Below are 23,043 nucleotides of genomic sequence, written 5' to 3' on the forward strand. Positions count from 1 at the left end.
GCCCGCACAGACGATATTGGAATCTGAAAACCCTGGCCCGCACAGACGATATTTTCCCTTTGGAACCTGAAAACCATGGCCCGCACAGACGATATTTGACCTGAAAAAAAAAAATGTTCTGTGGCATGTCATCCCTACTACTCACGTCTACCCTGGGAGAGTCATGGTGGTGTGCACGTCTTCAAGGTTGTGGTGGCACGACGCCGGTGTGGAGTCCCTGTTGACGAGGACAAACTATATGACGAGCGGAATCCACCAGTCTGGCGCCTCCCTGTTATCACTAGCATCCCTTAAAACACAGCGTCACTATTAACGTCTCCACCTCCGTCACAACTAACGTCACCACCTCCGTCACAACTAACGTCAGGACCTCCGTCACAACTAACGTCACCACCTCCAAAATGACTAACCTCCAAGACTAACGTCAGCACCTCCGTCACAACTAACGTCACCACCTCCGTCACAACTAACGTCAGGACCTCCGTCACAACTAACGTCAGCACCTCCAAAATGACTAACCTCCAAGACTAACGTCAGCACCTCCGTCACAACTAACGTCAGCACCTCCGTCACAACTAACGTCAGGACCTCCGTCACAACTAACGTCAGCACCTCCGTCACAACTAACGTCAGCACCTCCAAAATGACTAACCTCCAAGACTAACGTCAGCACCTCCGTCACAACTAACGTCAGCACCTCCGTCACAACTAACGTCAGCACCTCCGTCACAACTAACGTCAGCACCTCCGTCACAACTAACGTCAGCACCTCCGTCACAACTAACGTCAGCACCTCCGTCACAACTAACGTCAGCACCTCCGTCACAACTAACGTCAGCACCTCCAAAATGACTAACCTCCAAGACTAACGTCAGCACCTCCGTCACAACTAACGTCAGCACCTCCGTCACAACTAACGTCAGCACCTCCGTCACAACTAACGTCAGCACCTCCGTCACAACTAACGTCAGGACCTCCGTCACAACTAACGTCAGGACCTCCGTCACAACTAACGTCAGGACCTCCGTCACAACTAACGTCAGCACCTCCGTCACAACTAACGTCAGGACCTCCGTCACAACTAACGTCAGGACCTCCGTCACAACTAACCTCAGCACCTCCGTCACAACTAACGTCAGGACCTCCGCCACAACTAACGTCAGGACCTCCGTCACAACTAACGTCAGGACCTCCGTCACAACTAACGTCAGGACCTCCGCCACAACTAACGTCAGGACCTCCGTCACCACCACCATCATCACTTGTCGTTCTTACCACCACGTCCGCCAGCGAGACAAACCGTAGCGGCGCCGTCTCCCATTATGTATCATGTCTAATAAATTCCCTGTAACTCACCTTACCCCTCTGTTGTCAACCCATGTATGTTTTTTTTTTTTTTTTTCAAATCAACGCTGTTTGAATGTAATTTTCTGTAATAATTTGTAATTGTATTTGTGCTGCTTTTTCAACAATGTTCCCCCCTCTTTTACCTCTATTTTTATTTGTACTCAACACATCTTATTCTTTTTACCCATTAGTTTTAAGCTTTAGTCATTAATGTTTTTCCTGCCCGAAACGCTTTGCGTAATAGTGGCTTTAGGCATTGTATGTACTAGCTCTATCTATAAAGCCAACAAACTTTGTAAAATCTCTTTATGTATGTACCTTACCTAAATAAAATTATTATTATTATTATTGTGTACCGTCCTACCTGGTCTCCACCACCACAAACCCGCTGCTCTGTTGTGGCAAAGTTTGCGCTGTTGTGACAAACTTTGCGCTGTTGTCGCAAACTTTGCGTTGTTGTAGCAAACTTTGCGTTGTTGTGGCAAAGTATGCTTTATGATGCGTTCAGGTCTGTGCTGGCAAGTCAGTACTACTTATACAATCAATTATTGTGCCGTTCAGGCGCCAGCCGTAGCTGGCAACACTAGGCTATGTTTCTCCCCAAAACTGCTATGCATTCTTCTCCCGAGTATGCTATTAATAATTATGAGAGTATAGCGGGTGGTGGCCACAGGTTGGTGTGTTTATGTGTATATTCACGTATATGTGCTGGAAAATTGAGCTCTGACTCTTGAACTCTCACCACCTTGCATGTCTCTTGGTTACAGTGAGTACAGGCATTTCTCAGGGTCTGTTTCCTATGGGTCCTATCCTATATTGGTTTTCGAATGCATGAGAGAATTGAACAGTTAGCCAACGCTTATGCTCTAAAAGAGGAAACTGATTACCATTTTGATTGGCTATGAGCAGCCCGAAGAGGCTGCTTAGTACAGAGGCAATGTACCGAAAATGTTTAATACATTTTAATAGACCTAAAGCAAAATAAAATGCTCAGGAATATTCAGGTTCTTGAGCATATTGGGCTCTATCATATCTACACTTGAAACTGTGTATTGAGCTTGCTTCCAAAACATCACTTCCAAATGCATTCCATTTATCAACTACTCTGACACTAAAAATGCTCTTTCTATTTCTTTATAGCTCATTTGGGCACTTAGTTAATCCACCTGTGTCCCCTAGTGCGTGCCCCTTGTGTTAAATAGTCTGACTTTATGTACCCTATCAACTCATTTGAGAATCTTGTATGTGGTAATCATGTTCCTTCTAACTTCTGTTTTCCAGCGACGTGAAGTTTAATTCCCGAAGTCTCTCCTCGTAGCTCATGCCCCTCAGTTCGGGTACTAGTCTCGTGGCAAACCTTTGAACCTTTTCCAGTTTAGTCTTATGCTTGACTAGATATGGACTCAATGCTGGAGCTGCATACTCCAAGATTGGTCCGACATATGTGGTATACAAAGTTCTGAATGATTCCTTACACAAGTTTCTAAAGGCTGTTCTTATGTTGGCCAACCTGATATATGCCGCTTATGTTATTATCTTGATATGAGCTTCAGGGGATAGGTCTGACGTGATATCAACCTCCAGGTCTTTCTGATTCTTTAAGAATTTCATCCACCAAATGATACCTTGCATCTGGCCTCCTGCTTCCTACACCTATCTTCATTTCATTACATTTGCTTGGGTTAAACTGTAATATCCATTTGTTCGACCATTCTTTCAGTTTGTCCAGGTCTTCTTGAAGCCTCAAGCTGTCTTCCTCTGTCTAAATCCTTCTCATGATTTTGGCATCGTCAACAAACATTGAGAGGAATGAGTCTATACCCTCTGGGAGATCATTTACGTATTTCAGAAACAGGACAGGTCCAAGTACAGAGCCATATGGGACTCCACTGGTGACTTAACGCCAATTTGAGGTCTCACCCCTCACTGTAACTCATCCTTCTCTGCTCCCTAGTGGTGGGATGGGGTAATCTCTCTCCTTCGTCCACTTCCCAGCCCTTAGTTAACTAAACCAAAAGACCCCAGAGCTCTGCCATAGCTTTCAGTCCACTCCTCGTGATCAAAGACGGTTGATCGCCTTAGATACGTCACACACGAGAACTGTACCATGCCCCTAGCAAACTCTTGAGACCTTCTCAGTTGGCACCACATCTATTGCTTAGGTACTCCCTTATCCACTGGAGCACCTACCAGTTATTCCTGCCTATTTCTCCAGCTTATGCACCAGCCTCTTATGGGGTACTGTGTCAAAGGCTTTCCGACAGTCCAAGAAAATGCAGTCCGCCCATTCTTCTCTTTCTTGCTTAAACTTTGTCACCTGATCGTAGAATTATATTAAGTCAGTAAGGCAAGAGTTTACCCTCCCTGAACCCATGTTGACAGTTTGTCACGAAGTCCCTTCTCTCCAGATACGTTACTAGGGTTTGACTGCAAGAGGGGGGGGGGGGGGGAAGGGGGGTGTCTGGTTCACTGGGCTGCCAGGGACGTGGTGGAGTGGGATTTGTGGAGCTTTGGGGCATGGAGGGGGAGGGGAGGTGGTTGAAACTAGTGATTAAGTTCCGAGGATAAATGTAGTAGGAAGTATGGGCATGTGCATTTACTATTTGTCCTTGCAGGATTCAGCTGTTAGCCTTGCTAACCGTCGGCTGTCAAATGTACTCACTCCCGACCTATTTGTTTCTTCTATCATATTTAGTACGTATTTTTCATACACATGCAGGTCCAGGTTGCAGCCTGTACCAGCAGTATAACTCCCAGGTATCTACCTACTACTATACGAACAGAGGCATCAGGTGAAATAAACCACCAATTTGTTTTTGCATCGACCGGAAATCGAACCTGGAGCCCGTGACCCCAGAACGCTGTCTACGTGTGTCTTGGGGTTGGGAGCGGGGGCCCACGGGAGGGCTCAGTGTTCGCGTGGTGTAACCGGCAACACAGACTTCTGTGTGTGATTGGCTGGGTAGCCTTGACTGAGCCACCCAGACCTGGCCACACACCCTCAGTGCTGGCTGGGCAATCATCGCGACCGTTACCATACATATTCATTTTTCCGATAACATTGATTGTCAAGTGTCACTTTTTAATTACGAAAGTGTATTAATATAGCCTAAATAAACACTAGTTAAGGGGGCATATCAATGTAAAATTAAAAGTGGTTCAATTTGCTTATAAATTTTTTTATGAAATGGTTATAGAAAGGGCTGCAGCTGGTCCAAGTTTCATCATCACACCCTAAACAGAAAAGGAGAAAAAAATTAAACAACGAATTATGCAACGAATTTTCAAATAGTTTCAGGGAACACATGTGTCAACTAAAATCATATCTATAACACTCAGATATTAAATTAAGCACATAATAAAGGATTCTAGTGATCAGTTTTATCAAAAAAGTGTTTAGTGCTATAATATAATTTTTCAAAGTTACCCTTCTAAAAAAATATGCAATATATGATATTTATAAATTTTTATAAAATCAACAAATAGACTTTGGACTAAAATCTCTACTAGATTCTGTAGAAGCACAAACGCTACATATAAGGTGTAATTTGCATGTAAATTGATTAATAAATGAAAGCTCTGAAGTAATTCGAAGGTGTAAATTACTTTCCAGAGTAAAATAAAGATCCAAGTTCGGCCACCTGTAGCTGAGCTTGACTTTGACAGATTTCGTTCATAATTGGCACCCTTGCAGATAGGCATTCATTGAGCAAGGTGTGCAAGTTTCATGCAAATCCCTTGATAACAAACGAGAAAAAAATATTGGCAAAAAAAAAAAGGAAAAAAAAAAGAAAAAAAAAAAATTTAAATATAAATATATTGCACATACATATTACAATTATTACAAGAGTTTGTGCTTCTACAGCACATAGTAGACATTTTAGTTGACACATGTGTTCCCTGAGATTATTTGAGAATGTTGAACATTCGTTGCATAATACGTTGTGTATTTTTTTTCTCCTTTTCTGTTTAGGGTGTGATGGTGAAACTTGGACCAGTTGCAGCCCTTTCTATAACCATTTCATAAAAAAATTTACAAGCAAATTGAACAACTTTTAATTTATAACGATTTAGAATGATATGCCCCCTTAACCGACAGATAAATTTACGTGACATCTCACGTCCTAATTTCATTTAAGTGTAGGACTTAAAAGTCCAAAAGAAAACGTGAATAATGAGTTATTTAGTGACTGCTTTATGTGTTGTGGTGGTGATCTGGGTGCTCAAGAAATTTTGGCCCGACTTAAGACATAGGTTAGTTTACCTTGACAAGGATGTGATGTTCTTGATCTCGTTCTGAATATAAATTTGGGTGAAGATGAAACCACATAATTGTGCCAATACATGAGATACAAAGCAGCTGTTTCGGGCCCAGAAGTCCTGCCGGAGGTGTTAGTCTAACAGGGTTATTCTAACCAAGGATTAAGTGCAGGTACATGTGAGTAATGAGGCTAGGAATGCTCGACCCACCCTGCTTGTTTGTGTCAATGTCTGAGCTAATGTCTACCTCCCTCCCTCCCTTTCCCCTCTCTATCTATATCTCAATTTCGCGTTCTCTCTCTCTCTCTCCCCACCACCTTCCAGACTCTTTGTTTCTCCTCTCCTCTCTTGAGTTCTTCTCTCCTTACTTCCCATCTTTCTGTGTGTGCCTCCTCCTCCCGGCAGCAGTACCGCCACCCACCACTTCTGGTCGTCCGCAGGTACTTCGCATCGTTCATGAACTACTTCACCCAGCACTCGCACGCAAAGGTGGAAGAAATGAAGAAGGACGTGTTCTCTAAGCTGAGCACGGTGGTGTCCCACGACCCAGAGCTCAGGAAGCATAATGCTATCAAGATCCTCGAAATTGCCGTCGGTACAGGTGAGCACAAACACCCGGCCTCTATTGACGGCTGCAAGTCTATTTTTATCTTATTTTTGTACCCTTTTAGATACAAAAGATACAATCGAAACCAAAAGATACAATTTAAGATACAATCGAAGCCTTCTGGTAAGCCTAGTTTTTTTTTTTTGCTGATTTGTTTTCAGGCATAATTGTGAGGCTGATTTTGGTTGGTGAAGCTTCCTCGACGATTGCATGTGATGGTGCAATGAAGCTCGGGCCTTTCCCCCGGGGGGATATGACGTTGATGGAACAATGAATCAACGGAAGTTCACCTTCTGTTTTTTTCCCGTTGGGAATTAACATTGGTGACTGTTTGGGGAATTTATATTTTCTGACGTTGGGAAGGTCTTGGAAACACGTTGATTATTGCCACACTCATCCCCTTCATTGTTGCCACACTCATCCCCTTCATTATTGCCATACTCAGTATCATCACTTTCATTCTTGCCTACACTAATCATTATCACCATTGTTGTTGCTACACCCATTGTCATCACCTGTGTTGTCACTCACTTATCATCACCTTCATTGTTGCCACATTCCCTGCCAACACCTTCATTGTTGCATTGTTGCCATATTTATACCTGGAAAGAGTCTGGCGGTTCTACTTCCCAAGCCCGGTCCTGTCCTGCTCGGCCCGGGGCCAAGCTTGACAGGTCAGAGCTTGGTCCAACAGGCTGTTCCTTGGAGAGACATATTCATTATCACCTGGCACTTCTTGTCCAGTTTATTCTTGAAGACTTCCCACTTTTGTTCCGGTAATACTTCTTGTATTTGCTGGGAGGATATATTGAACAACCGTAGACCTCTGATGTTCTTAGTGATCTGTTTGTGCCTATGGCACTCCTGCTCTTCACTGGCTCTATTCTGCATTTCTGCAGTGTGGCAAACTCACCTCCCACAGCAAGGCTGTACAAACTCACCTCCCACAGCCAGACTGTATAACCTCACCTCCCACAGCCAGACTGTATAACCTCACCTCCCACAGCCAGACTGTATAACCTCACCTCCCACAGCCAGACTATACAAGCTCACCTCCCACAGCCAGACTGTATAACCTCACCTCCCACAGACAGACTGTACAAGCTCACCTCCCACAGCCAGACTGTACAAGCTCACCTCCCACAGCCAGACTGTATAACCTCACCTCCCACAGCCAGACTGTATAACCTCACCTCCCACAGCCAGACTGTATAACCTCACCTCCCACAGCCAGACTGTATAACCTCACCTCCCACAGCCAGACTGTACAAGCTCACCTCCCACAGCCAGACTATACAAGCTCACCTCCCACAGCAAGGCTGTATATGCTCACCTCCCACAGCAAGGCTGTATATGCTCACCTCCCACAGCAAGTCTGTACAAGCTCACCTCCAACAGCAAGGCTGTATAAGCTCACCTCCCACAGCCAGACTGTACAAGCTCACCTCCCACAGCCAGACTGTACAAGCTCACCTCCCACAGCCAGACTGTACAAGCTCACCTCCCACAGCAAGGCTGTATAACCTCACCTCCCACAGCAAGGATGTATAAGCTCACCTCCCACAGCAAGGATGTATAAGCTCACCTCCCACAGCCAGACTGTACAAGCTCACCTCCCACAGCCAGACTGTACAAGCTCACCTCCCACAGCCAGACTGTATAAGCTCACCTCTCACAGCCAGACTGTATAAGCTCACCTCCCACAGCCAGACTGTACAAGCTCACCTCCCACAGCAAGGCTGTATAAGCTCACCTCCCACAGCCAGACTGTACAAGCTCACCTCCCACAGCAAGGCTGTATATGCTCACCTCCCACAGCCAGACTGTACAAGCTCACCTCCCACAGCCAGACTGTATAAGCTCACCTCCCACAGCAAGGCTGTATATGCTCACCTCCCACAGCCAGACTGTACAAGCTCACCTCCCACAGCAAGGATGTATAAGCTCACCTCCCACAGCAAGGCTGTATATGCACACCTCCCACAGCCAGACTGTATAAGCTCACCTCCCACAGCCAGATTGTACAAGCTCACCTCCCACAGCCAGACTTTACAAGCTCACCTCCCACAGCAAGGCTGTATATGCTCACCTCCCACAGCCAGACTGTATAACCTCACCTCCCACAGCCAGACTATACAAGCTCACCTCTCACAGCAAGGCTGTATAACCTCACCTCCCACAGCAAGGCTGTATATGCTCACCTCCCACAGCCAGACTGTACAAGCTCACCTCCCACAGCCAGACTTTACAAGCTCACCTCCCACAGCAAGGCTGTATATGCTCACCTCCCACAGCAAGGCTGTATATGCTCACCTCCCACAGCCAGACTGTACAAGCTCACCTCCCACAGCCAGACTGTACAAGCTCACCTCCCACAGCCAGACTTTACAAGCTCACCTCCCACAGCAAGGCTGTATATGCTCACCTCCCACAGCCAGACTGTATAACCTCACCTCCCACAGCCAGACTATACAAGCTCACCTCCCACAGCAAGGCTGTATAACCTCACCTCCCACAGCAAGGCTGTATATGCTCACCTCCCACAGCCAGACTGTACAAGCTCACCTCCCACAGCCAGACTTTACAAGCTCACCTCCCACAGCAAGGCTGTATATGCTCACCTCCCACAGCAAGGCTGTATATGCTCACCTCCCACAGCCAGACTGTACAAGCTCACCTCCCAAAGCAAGGCTGTATATGCTCACCTCCCACAGCAAGGCTGTATATGCTCACCTCCCACAGCCAGACTGTACAAGCTCACCTCCCACAGCCAGACAGTACAAGCTCACCTCCCACAGCCAGACTGTACAAGCTCACCTCCCACAGCAAGGATGTATAACCTCACCTCCCACAGCCAGACTGTACAAGCTCACCTCCCACAGCAAGGCTGTATAACCTCACCTCCCACAGCCAGACTGTACAAGCTCACCTCCCACAGCAAGGCTGTATATGCTCACCTCCCACAGCCAGACTGTATAAGCTCACCTCCCACAGCCAGACTGTACAAGCTCACCTCCCACAGCCAGACTTTACAAGCTCACCTCCCACAGCAAGGATGTATATGCTCACCTCCCACAGCAAGGATGTATAAGCTCACCTCCCACAGCCAGACTGTATAACCTCACCTCCCACAGCCAGACTGTATAACCTCACCTCCCACAGGCAGACTATACAAGCTCACCTCCCACAGCAAGGCTGTACAAGCTCACCTCCCACAGCAAGGCTGTATAACCTCACCTCCCACAGCAAGGATGTATAAGCTCACCTCCCACAGCAAGGGTGTATAAGCTCACCTCCCACAGCCAGACTCTACAAGCTCACTTCCCACAGCCAGATTGTACAAGCTCACCTCCCACAGTCAGACAGTACAAGCTCACCTCCCACAGCAAGGCTGTAAAACCTCACCTCCCACAGCCAGACTGTACAAGCTCACCTCCCACAGCCAGACTATACAAGCTCACCTCCCACAGCCAGACTGTACAAGCTCACTTCCCACAGCCAGACTGTACAAGCTCACCTCCCACAGCCAGACTGTACAAGCTCACCTCCCACAGCCAGACTGTACAAGCTCACTTCCCACAGCCAGACTGTACAAGCTCACCTCCCACAGCAAGGCTGTATAAGCTCACCTCCCACAGCCAGACTGTATAACCTCACCTCCCACAGCAAGGATGTATAAGCTCACCTCCCACAGCAAGGATGTATAACCTCACCTCCCACAGCAAGGATGTATAAGCTCACCTCCCACAGCAAGGATGTATAACCTCTCCTCCCACAGCAAGGATGTATAACCTCACCTCCCACAGCAAGGATGTATAAGCTCACCTCCCACAGCAAGGATGTATAAGCTCACCTCCCACAGCAAGGATGTATAAGCTCACCTCCCACAGCCAGACTGTACAAGCTCACCTCCCACAGTCAGAAGGTACAAGCTCACCTCCCACAGCCAGACTGTACAAGCTCACCTCCCACAGCAAGGCTGTATAACCTCACCTCCCACAGCCAGACTGTACAAGCTCACCTCCCACAGCAAGGCTGTATAACCTCACCTCCCACAGCCAGACTGTACAAGCTCACCTCCCACAGCAAGGCTGTATAAGCTCACCTCCCACAGCAAGGCTGTGTAACCTCACCTCCCACAGCCAGACTGTACAAGCTCACCTCCCACAGCCAGACTGTACAAGCTCACCTCCCACAGCAAGGCTGTATAACCTCACCTCCCACAGCCAGACTGTACAAGCTCACTTCCCACAGCCAGACTGTACAAGCTCACCTCCCACAGCAAGGCTGTATAAGCTCACCTCCCACAGCAAGGCTGTATATGCTCACCTCCCACAGCCAGACTGTACAAGCTCACCTCCCACAGCAAGGATGTATAAGCTCACCTCCCACAGCAAGGCTGTATATGCTCACCTCCCACAGCCAGACTGTATAAGCTCACCTCCCACAGCCAGACTGTACAAGCTCACCTCCCACAGCCAGACTTTACAAGCTCACCTCCCACAGCAAGGCTGTATATGCTCACCTCCCACAGCCAGACTGTATAACCTCACCTCCCACAGCCAGACTATACAAGCTCACCTCCCACAGCAAGGCTGTATAACCTCACCTCCCACAGCAAGGCTGTATATGCTCACCTCCCACAGCCAGACTGTACAAGCTCACCTCCCACAGCCAGACTTTACAAGCTCACCTCCCACAGCAAGGCTGTATATGCTCACCTCCCACAGCAAGGCTGTATATGCTCACCTCCCACAGCCAGACTGTACAAGCTCACCTCCCACAGCCAGACTGTACAAGCTCACCTCCCACAGCCAGACTTTACAAGTTCACCTCCCACAGCAAGGCTGTATATGCTCACCTCCCACAGCCAGACTGTATAACCTCACCTCCCACAGCCAGACTATACAAGCTCACCTCCCACAGCAAGGCTGTATAACCTCACCTCCCACAGCAAGGCTGTATATGCTCACCTCCCACAGCCAGACTGTACAAGCTCACCTCCCACAGCCAGACTTTACAAGCTCACCTCCCACAGCAAGGCTGTATATGCTCACCTCCCACAGCCAGGCTGTATATGCTCACCTCCCACAGCCAGACTGTACAAGCTCACCTCCCACAGCAAGGCTGTATATGCTCACCTCCCACAGCAAGGCTGTATATGCTCACCTCCCACAGCCAGACTGTATAACCTCACCTCCCACAGGCAGAGTATACAAGCTCACCTCCCACAGCAAGGCTGTACAAGCTCACCTCCCACAGCAAGGCTGTATAACCTCACCTCCCACAGCAAGGATGTATAAGCTCACCTCCCACAGCAAGGATGTATAACCTCACCTCCCACAGCCAGACTGTACAAGCTCACCTCCCACAGCCAGACTGTACAAGCTCACCTCCCACAGCCAGACTGTACAAGCTCACCTCCCACAGCAAGGCTGTATAAGCTCACCTCCTACAGCAAGGCTGTATAACCTCACCTCCCACAGCCAGACTGTATAAGCTCACCTCCCACAGCCAGACTGTACAAGCTCACTTCCCACAGCCAGACTGTACAAGCTCACCTCCCACAGCCAGACTGTACAAGCTCACCTCCCACAGCCAGACTGTACAAGCTCACCTCCCACAGCAAGGCTGTATAAGCTCACCTCCCACAGCAAGGCTGTATAACCTCACCTCCCACAGCCAGACTGTACAAGCTCACCTCCCACAGTCAGAGAGTACAAGCTCACCTCCCACAGCCAGACTGTACAACCTCACCTCCCACAGCAAGGCTGTATAACCTCACCTCCCACAGCCAGACTGTACAAGCTCACCTCCCACAGCAAGGCTGTATAAGCTCACCTCCCACAAGCTGATTGTACAAGCTCACCCCCTACATCCTCCCTCCCTAAATTGTGCTACATAATCTGACCATCCCAAAGTCAGACTGCACTGCTACACCCATAAAATAATTGAGAATATGTAGTGGAACTTCTGATGGTCCCATTTTCCTTGTACAGTTATAGTTATTATATTGAAAGATACAGTATTTAGAAGCTATGCCTGAGGAACTGGTCATGCCCTTAAATTAAAAGTGTGACAATTACCAGCACCTGAGAAAAACTGTTGATTTCCATAAAATAGTAATAAGAATGTGAAGTACAAAGGTTGTCCTGTTCATAAGACACATGTGGCAGATTTACACAATTTTGTTGAAAGTAGCTGTGCCTTCCAGACTTGCTAAACCCTTACACTGTTTCACTCACTACAGGTTCTGCAATTTCCTCCTCTGCTCAGATTTCTACATGTGATTGATCATTAAGGATTGTCAATATTTTTCTTATATATACCTGGATGTACAACTTTTAAATGACTTAGCAGTTTAAGGGTTAAACAGGCTCAGTCTCATGGTTCATTCAGCACAGCAAAAGAAGTTGGCATTCTTTCTAAGATCAGATATTATGAACCCCGCCCTGCCCTGGTGACTCTCTATTACTCCCTCATCTATCCATATCTCAACTATGATATTTGTGCTTGGGGTTCTACTACCCAAAATCATTTACGTCCTCTAATTACTCAACACAAAGCTGCTATTATGACAATATCCAACTCTGGCCCCAGACATCACTCGGTACCCCTGCTCAAATCTCTGAATATGTTAGATATTAAGTCACTGCACATTCTCTCATGTGTATTATACATATATAAAACACTGAACTGTAATGCCAATCCTGACCTCAAAAGCTTCATTGAAGGTTGTAACAGAACCCATGAGCACCACACCAGAAACAAATACAGTTTTTATATTCCAAGAGTACGACTTAATCAAACTAGAAATGCTCTACAAATTAAGGGACCCAGAATGTGAAATGACCTTCCCAACCATGTTAAAGACTGTACCTCTCTCAACCAGTTTAAGATAAAAACGAAGCACTACCTAATAAATTCCCTGTAACCTACTTTACCCCTCTATTGTCAACCCATGTCTGTTTTTTTAAACAACGCTGTTTGTCGACCAAATTGTATTTGTGCTGCTTTTTCAGCCATGTTTCCCCCTTTTTTATCTTTATTTTTATTTGTTCTCAACACATTTTATTCTTTATACTTAATTAGTATTAAGTTTTAGTCATTAATGTTTTTCCTGCCCGAAACGCTTTGCGTAATAGTGGCTTTAGGCATTGTATGTACTAGCTCTATCTATAAATCTTTCAATTTTTAAAAATCTCTTGTATGTACCTTACCTGAATAAACATTTATTTATTTAAGTGGGCTGATTAGCACTATCTTACCTCTCTAAACAGCACCAAATATTTTTAAATTTTAATGAAACAGCCTAGTTGGTCAAGAGCCAATTGATCTGGAGTTTTATTCCTGGGCAGAGTGAAACCTCTCTTTATACCTGTTGGTGGTGTTCACCTAGCAGTAAATTATGAGTTAGTTGACTATTCTAACTTGCTTTCTGGGGAAGGCAAATCACTTTCCTTACGGCACCACCTTAGGCCTACCAGGCTTCCTGTCCACAACAACAGAAACCCATATTGGGGGGATGTTGTCATCAACAAAGGTATAAAGGTTTTATATACTGTAAGTATATTAATAAATACAAATTTATTAAATTAAGATGTTTCACAGTGTTTTGAGATGTAAAGGATAAAGAAAATATATTTATCCAAAGAGTTATAACAGACCAGACAATGAGTTGGGTCATGCAATGCATAAACTACTGGCCAAACAATAATAGCTGGATTCAAATTAACCAGATACTCATATATAGCTTATAGAACTCTGGAATAAACCAAAGTAATTTATTATGAGTGGCAAAGCAATATTGATAAAGTTTGCATTCTTTTTTTCCAAATAAATGTACTATCATTCACTACCCTTTTATGGGGACCAAAAAAATATTTTTCAGTAGCTCATTTGCCCTTGAATGCCATCTGTTGATGATAGAGGTAATATTTATAACCAAGCTGCTCTATACAGTATTGGGAACCATGTTGGTAAACACACAATTGCTTTTCACGCAATTAATGTCCTTTGAAGATGTGGCATAGTCTCGCAGCCAAAGTGTTCGGTGTTAGTTTCAGAACCTCTCCTTGCATAAATATACCTTGTACATATTTTTGTATTCTTATGTTTTAAGTCAGTTTTATTTACGTTCACTATTACAGTGTTTTTAATTCCGAGTTCTGCATCACTAATTCCCATTCATTTACATTCAGAGTTCTGTATCACTAATTCACAGTCACTTACATTCATAATTCTGTATCACTAATTTACATTACATTCATTACAATTTCTTTACATTTCAACAATTTGCTTATTTATTAAATGTTTCTGCTTATCGATACTGTATTGTAAACATTCATAGCTAATGTCATTTGTAATTGCCAGGGACGAACTTTGCTTACTATCCTGAGGGGGCTCGTCTAGTTGTGGTGGACCCCAACCCACACTTCAAGGCCTACTATGACAACAACAGGAAAAAGTTCCCCAACATACACTCTGAAGAAATCATTGTCTCCACTGGTAAATCTAGTCTTGTATAATGCTTTGTGTGCATTGAATTTACTTGCACTAAAAAAAAAGTGTTTCCGTCTCTGTTAAATTTTTCTTTGTGCTATACATTTTCAAACCTCACGAGTCCTTAAACTAATATGCTCTGACTCTGCTACAAAAATGCCAGGTTATATACTATGTGAAACGTATACATGATAACGTGTTTTTATATATATATATTTTTATATATTTTTAGCTTTTTATATTTAACATGTTGAAGGATTTAAACAAATGTGCTGCATGCTGTCTATAGTTGGAGTTTATTGATGTTTTAATTACTGATGTGTTCAGTACTCTAATTCTATATGAGGTAGTCTTTGAGTGCAAAATTCGCAGATACTGTAGGCAAGGCATGGATAAACACTCGCCAGTACAGTAATATAGTGTTATTGGAGCCGAGCCAGGTGCATATAACTAGGTTTCTGTGTTTGTTTGCTATTGGACTGATATATGCTATATTAGTCTGGGGCATTAATCACATGGAGTTCTTGCCTACCGGGAACCATGAGCCAAAACCTGGCTTCCTCAGAGAGAGGCGCAGGGAGCAACAGCCTATGAAAACTCCACTCTTTGAGAGTATATTCACGTCTGCCATCGACGGGGGTAAGGCACCCAATAAGGTAAGCATCCCAAAACAAACCCCAACTGGTAGAATATTGCATCCCAAAGCCGAACAGAGCCAAAGAACTCTCCCGAAGAAAAACAATGCAACAAGCAAAACGTCATCAAACCGACACGGTGCTCATTCACCCCCTCCCCATCGAGGTGGGGAGGTCACAGGGGGTTAGTTTGCCCAGTAATAGATGGGGGATCAACCGGCTTTTGCAGAACCAGTGCCTGGACTTCTCATGGGGACACACCCCCCCCTGCGGGTCCTGGTAAACCCCTTGGGGGCTCAGTGTTAATATGGATATGTCTTCAGAGTCCCCTCTCGCTGTGTGTGAGAATGAAGGTTGTTCGTTGCCCTTGTCTCAGGGTGACGATCATCTGTTTTGCCTCTGTCATGCTGTTTGTTGAGTCAGTGACACCTTCGACTCGGAGTTGTGCGAGACTTGTTCCCCATTCGTTCTCCACTTTACCCATTCTTCCTCAGAAATTCTTAGGGGTGAAGCGGGGTTGTCGCGTTGCATGGTAGGTTTTTGTTGTTGCAATGCACTAGGTTGGTCGCCCGCTTGAATACACTGGGGCTGCCCAGTTTTGGTTTTAGGGACCCATACTTAGGGGCATTAGTTGTTTTGACCTTGGTTCTTCTTTTTGTTGATAGTAGGTGCAGTTTGCATGAAGGGTTTGTCCTTGCGATTACTGCACCAGTACAGATGTTAAGAGACACACGTATGTTGAAAATGGTAAGTTTCAAAAGTGCTGGTCGCGATGAGCTGTAGATAGAGGAGCAGCGACAAAAACAGAGGTGGACATTAGAGCTGGGAGACTTGCCACTCCTTAGGGCAGTATGTTGTTATCTTGAGATAACGTGTTTGTGATAGCGTGATAACGCGTGATACACAAGTGTGAAACACAAGCGTGATAACGCTTGTGTTTATGACGTCTACGTATATTTTTCCTGGAACTCCCGTGCCAGAAAGTGTAAGCAGTATGCTTCTCAAATCAGCATGTTGTCATCGGGTACCTGGCCACTAGGCGGCGCCCATGGCCGAGGCATATATATCTGGCACCCCATAAATAAACTTACTCTGCCGCTGCACCCAGATAGTGGAAGAGCACCATGGGATCGGAAGCACCCGGGCATCCTGAGAAAGTCCCAACACCTGACCCTCACAGATCATGTCTTTGGCAGCTGTGACAAGGCTCCCCCCAGATCTGGGCAACAAAGGAGGAGGAACCATAGGGGACGTAGGCGCAGCATTGTCCCCGCCACCGAGCACAGGAGCCGAGGCCCCCGGTACACATCCTTCCTCAGCACCGTGATGAGGTCTCGATCATCAGGGGCAACCCCCCCCCCCCCCCACCCATTGCGGGGATCCAACAGCAGGAGGCACAGGAAGCAACTCAGAGCCCCGTCACCTACGGCGGGGGATGCTGGAGCACCATACTCCTCCCAAGGCACACCATGAAGGGGAGACACTCCAAGCCCGTCTCGATCGCTTCAAGACAAGCTGCCGGTCGTCCGAGCAATCACTCCCATCAACACTCCCATCTTCCTGCACCACAACAGAACCCTTTGGCGAGCACGCTTTTAAAGCACAACCCCTGAGAACCGCAGCTTCCACAACCAGGGGCTCCGGACCACATACCATAGGAGACAGCTCCTCGCGGACAGCCAGAGTGACAGGAGACACCGTATCCAGAGATGTAGCAGGCAGGGGCGGCTGAGACAGGATGGGTGGTGGCAGCTGTGGCAGGAACAACCGAGGCGGGGAAGCCGGCGGAGGGGGCGGGGCCTCACCAACCCCCACGTCAACACCCACATCTACATCCAGGCGAGCCGCGGGATCCGACACCAGGGCAGCAGACGGCAGGGAATCAACACACATCCCAGCATGTGGAGACGGACCCGGGGCGGACAACGGGGGGAAAATCCTCCTCTCGGAAGAGGTTAACGGGTGACCCAGCACGCCTCACACCCCGCAGCCTGGTGGCCCAGGAGGCCACACCTGAAATACGTCCGGGGCTGGCCCACATGAAACACACGTAGAGGGAAACCCAGCAGCATGATGGAGGACGGTATATGATCCCCGAGGCGCATGGCGAGAGTGCGGGTCCCACATGGTCCTACATGGGGACGGCGTTCATCCACACATGAAGAACTCGCCCAAAACAGGCAAAGTACCGACAGAGAAGGTCCTCAGGGAACTCGAAGGGCGTCCCATGCACCACCACATACGTCGTCGTACTACAAAGATCGTAGAAAGTCACTGATCCACCATTGTCAGGAAGAGAGAAAGTTCACCCATCTTACGAGATCACGGTAAACCACCGAGGAGCTGAACTTCACAATCGTCCGCCTCCCAGCAAGCGGCTGCACACCACACACACGGCCTCCACAGGAACACGTAACATGTCCAGAATCACCATTCCCATCGCCTGGTAGGAAGCGTTGCCGGAAAATTCCAGGCCAATAGAGTCCTGGCAAACGACAGGGGGCATAGGCACCCCCATACTGCAGGCCAACACAGCCTGGGGGCCCCTCAGCAAAGCACGTCACTCAAGCCCCTTCAGCAGCCACACCAGGGCCCGCACTCCATGACGGGTAGGCAACTGACCTTGGTTCAGTTCGCGCCCTCAAGTCCTTTCCCAGTGAGTGTGGTTCGCACTGTTCCTCCCCTCCCCCCCACAACCCTGCTGCCGGCTAGAAATGTCTAAGGGTTTTGGAGTTAGGGCAGGGTTTACTTGGGAATGAGACTTGGCCTCCAGAGGCTGCCCCATTCGATGCGGAGACAAAGGCCTTTGAGCCTGATCCACCCGCCGAGGCTTCTGGGTCTTCCTAGCAGACCCCCATTCTTTGATGCCTTTCCCTTGGACTCTGCTTTTTCTTCAAGGGTGGAGGATGACTTTGCCCAGAGCCCTGGGTTTAAGGCCTCCGGAGCTAGGAGGTAGTCGGCTTGGGCTGTTCAATCCTGCCTGGGCCTTAGTGCCCTCGGGGGCAGGGTTTGCTGTTGCAGGGTTCGGGGTTTTCATATCCCCTTTCCCAGTACGAGTTTGATTTGAGTTCGGCTCTCCTCTGGGTTTGTTTCCAGGTTCCTTTGGGTTCTACGACTTCGTCTCTTGGTGCATACCTCCTGCGAGACCTCCTTAATGTTACCAGGGCATAAGCACCAGAAAGCTATCAAAGGGCCTCCATGGAAAATCTATATCTGATGATGTCATGCAAATTTTACAACAGATTTTAATGTATGACCAGTCTTTGTGGTTGGGTGATATACCACATTGGAAGAGTTCTAATGAAACATTGAAGATTTTAATCACTTTAAAATTTCCACAGCGGAGAACATGGACATGGTTGCAGACAACAGCATTGACGTGGTGGTTAGCACATTTGTTCTCTGCTCAGTTGAGAACATCAACAAGGTCATACAGCAGATCCTCCGTGTACTAGCTCCAGTGAGTAAAATGTCTTCAATAGTTATCTTAATCTATATTAAATTATAAATCCCTATCCAGATAATGTTTTGCATTATTTCATGGTGTCAGGGACAGGAAGCCTGTACTTACACTTATCAAGGTCCCCATGGGTCAACCATTGACCTTTGCCAGGGCGCAATGCACAATAATTGCCTAACTCCTGGTACCTATTTACTGCTAGGTGAACAGAGGCTTCAGTTGATGAGAAATGTATATCATTTCTACCCCGCTCGTGTATGGAACCTAGGATTCTAGATTAGGAGTCGAGTATGTACACCATTGTTCTGTTGGACCCATAGCGTCTATTTGACGCTAGGAAGTTTTCAACTTCTAGGAAGTCAACTTCCCTACTTAAGAAAGTTGACAGGGTGGACAAAGACAAACTATATAACCTGAGTGGAGTACGAACAAGGGGACACATGTGGAAACTTAGTACCCAAATGACCCACAGAGGCATTAGAAAGATTTTATTTAATGTCAGAGTAGTTAACAGATGGAATGCATTAGACAGTGATGTGGTGGTGGCAGACTCCATATACAGTTTTAAATGTAGATATGATAACAGCCCAATAGGCTCCAGAATCTGTACACCGGTTGATTGACAGTTGAGAGGCAGGACCAAAGAGCCAAAGCTCAGCCCCCGTAAGCATAGTTAGGTGAATACAAATAGGTGAGTATTTTCTAAAGTACTTAAGGTCTTGTGGTTATATATAGACACACTGTCAAGTTGCAAATGTAGCCGGTGAAGGCAACATTCTATGCAAGGCGGTGGTCACACCTGTGGGGTTGACGAGAAGACAGTCAACCATTAGGAGTCTTCACATCACTCCTAACAGGGGACACATGTACAGCAGAAGTAGGTGACAGCACGGTAGAATAACAGCAAGTATGGGTACATAGCATTAGTACAGCTATGTCATCACACATCTTGAAGTTTCATCAAAAGTCTGCAGGCAACAGTTGTACACAGACTTGGTTGACAGAGGTATGCTGTTTTGCTGTTTAAAATTTAGCTACTCGGAACTAAAATTTCCATGTAGCACGGGCTATGGTGAGCCCGTAAGATTGACAGAGGTACCACCACAGCTCTGGCAACCAGTGGCAGTGGCCAAGAAGACCCTCCAGCCGCTGTGGGTGGAGGGATAGTCAGGTGAGGCTATCTTGCAATCTACACCAAGCTGGGATTGCAGTGTCATCTGGATACATAGCCAGGTACATCAACTGAGATTTAGCAGGTGTGGAACATCTCATGGTAGGTGTAAGGCACTTCTCAACACAATGTATGTGTGGACGGCATTGACTGGTGTGGGCAGAAAGCTTCAACAGCTGTGGTCAGACAGCAGACAATGTGTAGAAAGAGCAACAGCTGTGGACATCAGTTATAGCATGGAAATAGCCGATTTGGACGACAGCAGACAGCAAAGATACAACAGTGGACAACAACTTTTCAGCTGTGGGCAGAGAGCTCTAACAGGAGTGAGCAGACAGCAGCTTAACAGGTATGGACACTGCTTTAACAGGCGTGGGTAGATTGTCGGTTGAGGAACAGGTATGTGCAGATAGCTCCAAATGGTATTGTCTGACAGCTTCAACAGGTAATTACCTAAGTGTAGTTACAGGATAAAACCTACACTCGTGGTGCCCCGTCTTCCCAGCACTCTTTGTCATATAATGCTTTGAAACTACTGACATTTTTGGCCTCCATCACCTTTTCACCTAACTTGTTCCAACCGTCTACCACTCTGTTTGCGAAAGTGAATTTTCTTATATTTCTTCGGCAGCTTTGTTTAGTTAGTTTAAATCTGAGACCTCTTGCTCTTGAAGTTCCAGGTCTCAGGAATTCTTCCCTATCAATTTTATCGATTCCTGTTACTATTTTGTACGTGGGGATCATAAACGAAATATCCATGTAGCATGGGCTCACTATAGCCAGTGCTACGTGGATATTTCGTTCTGAGAAGCTAAATCTAAAACAACAACAACAAGGCATGGGGCATGCCACTGCCATGAGTGCTGTACTGTTTCAGGTGAATGTTAGATATAATATATATATATACGAGTCTTCGCTGCAGTAGTCTTATCTTAGGGTGCAGTTGAATGCAATTGCTCCGAAATATTGCAATATTTATTTTATAATTTGTAATACAGTATTTGCAAATATCATACAGAGATTGTATAATATCGAAATAATGTAATCTTTAATTTTATCTTGGTTAATCAAGAAAGAATGTTAAGAAGAAAATCTAATTTCAAAGTATTATATTGTTTAAAGACTAATGTACGGGGTATTATAAAATATAAATTGTAATGAAAGTGTGAAGATCAATATGCTGAAAATAGCTAACTGGCCTTGAGATACCTCCTGCAAAATAATTGTAATATTGTATCTACTTCCAGGGAGGAAAGTATTACTTCTGCGAACACATCAAGGAATTTGATACAGAACGACATTCCACTAGACAGAAAATTCAGGTTTTTCTGTCATCAACGGGGATATGGCCTTTCATCTTTGATGGTTGTTACTTAACAAGAGACATGCTAGAAGCCATCCAACAAGCAGGTTTCTCCAAAGTGCAGGCCCTACGCTTCCACAGCCCGATTGACAACTTTGTCTTCCAGCTGGTTAAGCCAAGCCTCAAGGGTGTGGCAGAGAAATAATAAATGAATGAAGTAGACAAATAAAAATAATTACGAATGGAAAGAAATAGAGAAGAACAAGGGGGAAAGTATCTGATATACAGCAAACCAGAGTCGCACAAAATGTTTCTAATAATAAAATTTCATAATTTAGGTAATCTCTAAACAGTTTGTTGGCATCTTTTATCTACAGCCCTACCCGAACAAATCGCCAACTACTTGACTGAGCCGGGTCCTTTGTGTAAAGTCTACAGGAAAGTGAACTGACTTTATCATCCAAACAAATCATTGTTGGAAAATCCGACACCACATAATAATATCATACAGACAGATAATAATTGCTGCTGTATTGTATAACAAGTTACCCGTAGAAAACGTAACTTGTAGTGGAATTACTGTCTATAGAAAACGGAATATCATTACCACATACTATTATAAACCACCACCTATTATGGTGGGAATTATTCTTAAATACATTAGTCTTTGGACTTTACCATCATAAAAACATCTCATATAAATTAACTTAATTATCAATATTAAAGTAGAGTAAATGTGACCCTTCTATCACTTTCTGTCATCTGGACAATATAAGCCAGGCGTCAGGGGTGAGGGAGGGGCAGCCATTGTTTATACTGAGACCAGAGGCGCAGGGAGCAATTCGGCTCCTGTTAATTTTACTTGGACGAAGTGTTATGGAAACCAAAGGTGTACCATTATCACACACTGTCAACAAATTCAAGTTAAGTGTTCTACCGAAACCCATTTATCTATCATTAATGTCATTGGGTTAGGGTGAACCAGTTAGAGCACGAGATCGCCTCATACTAAAGGTAATTAAGCCAGGTCTTCATTGTTCCATGTACAGTGTTTTCTCTGATATACCTGTCATATACTAGGATTCTGGCTTCACAGCTAGCGCTCTTTTGACAGGTCAAGACGAGGAAGCATGCTTTGTGCATCAGTTACCAGGGTGATGGAAGCTACCTCAAAGAGGGAAAATGTGGTGTCTACATCCTGGTTATACCTGGTGGACTAAGGCCTGCTGTACAAATAAGATAAGGAACCTCTTCAATGTATGTAGTCTAATACTGTAGTTTGATTGGCTGCGTATATATAAATTTAATAAACCCCCCTAATGTGTAGAGGATCGATTTGTGAGATTATGAGATTATTGCAGAAATACAGTCCACTTATCATTATACAAATTGCTATCGAAGTATATAAATTAACGTAAATATAAATTCATATAATTTAAATAAATATAAATCTCACAGGTCGGTACCCACATTATTTGGTCATCTTCGAACCGGATGACGGATTATTTGATCCTTTGAACCCACATTTGGTCATCTTAGTACCGGATGAACCAGTTAACCAGTGGATTCATTAAATATACTAGTGCAGTGTGATTTAAACAAAGGCCAGCAGTCAAAGACAGCGGCGTTGCCTCGAACGAGTTCACGAGCTCCGCTCAGTTCAGATCAGCCTAGTCAGCGGTTTCATGCACACCCACAGATATTTGGTGGCATGTTATTCTGTGAAATGACAGCGCTAATATTGAAACCAGCCAAATT

General features: G+C 45.7%; 1 protein-coding gene across 1 annotated transcript; it reads left to right on the top strand.

Annotated features, from left to right (window-relative positions):
• Positions 1-5,441: 5,441 nt before the first annotated feature.
• LOC138365502 (thiol S-methyltransferase TMT1B-like) lies at positions 5,442-21,570 on the top strand. The gene is made up of 5 exons (XM_069325787.1): positions 5,442-5,601; positions 6,048-6,208; positions 14,588-14,722; positions 18,693-18,811; positions 21,230-21,570. Exons 1-5 carry the CDS (start codon positions 5,522-5,524, stop codon positions 21,488-21,490), a joined length of 756 nt encoding a protein of 251 aa, XP_069181888.1. The 5' UTR covers positions 5,442-5,521; the 3' UTR covers positions 21,491-21,570.
• Positions 21,571-23,043: the final 1,473 nt, after the last annotated feature.

This window comes from Procambarus clarkii, chromosome 17 (assembly GCF_040958095.1).
Source record: "Procambarus clarkii isolate CNS0578487 chromosome 17, FALCON_Pclarkii_2.0, whole genome shotgun sequence".
Lineage (NCBI taxonomy): Eukaryota > Metazoa > Arthropoda > Malacostraca > Decapoda > Cambaridae > Procambarus > Procambarus clarkii.

What these genes read in the sequence shown, in the direction of transcription:
- LOC138365502 (XM_069325787.1), top strand. Translation starts at nt 5,522, where the DNA reads ATGAGTTATTTAGTGACTGCTTTATGTGTTGTGGTGGTGATCTGGGTG. An exon ending in TGGCCCGACTTAAGACATAG is followed by an intron (nt 5,602 to 6,047) that starts GTTAGTTTACCT and finishes GGTCGTCCGCAG; the next exon opens with GTACTTCGCATCGTTCATGA. An exon ending in AGAAATCATTGTCTCCACTG is followed by an intron (nt 14,723 to 18,692) that starts GTAAATCTAGTC and finishes AAATTTCCACAG; the next exon opens with CGGAGAACATGGACATGGTT.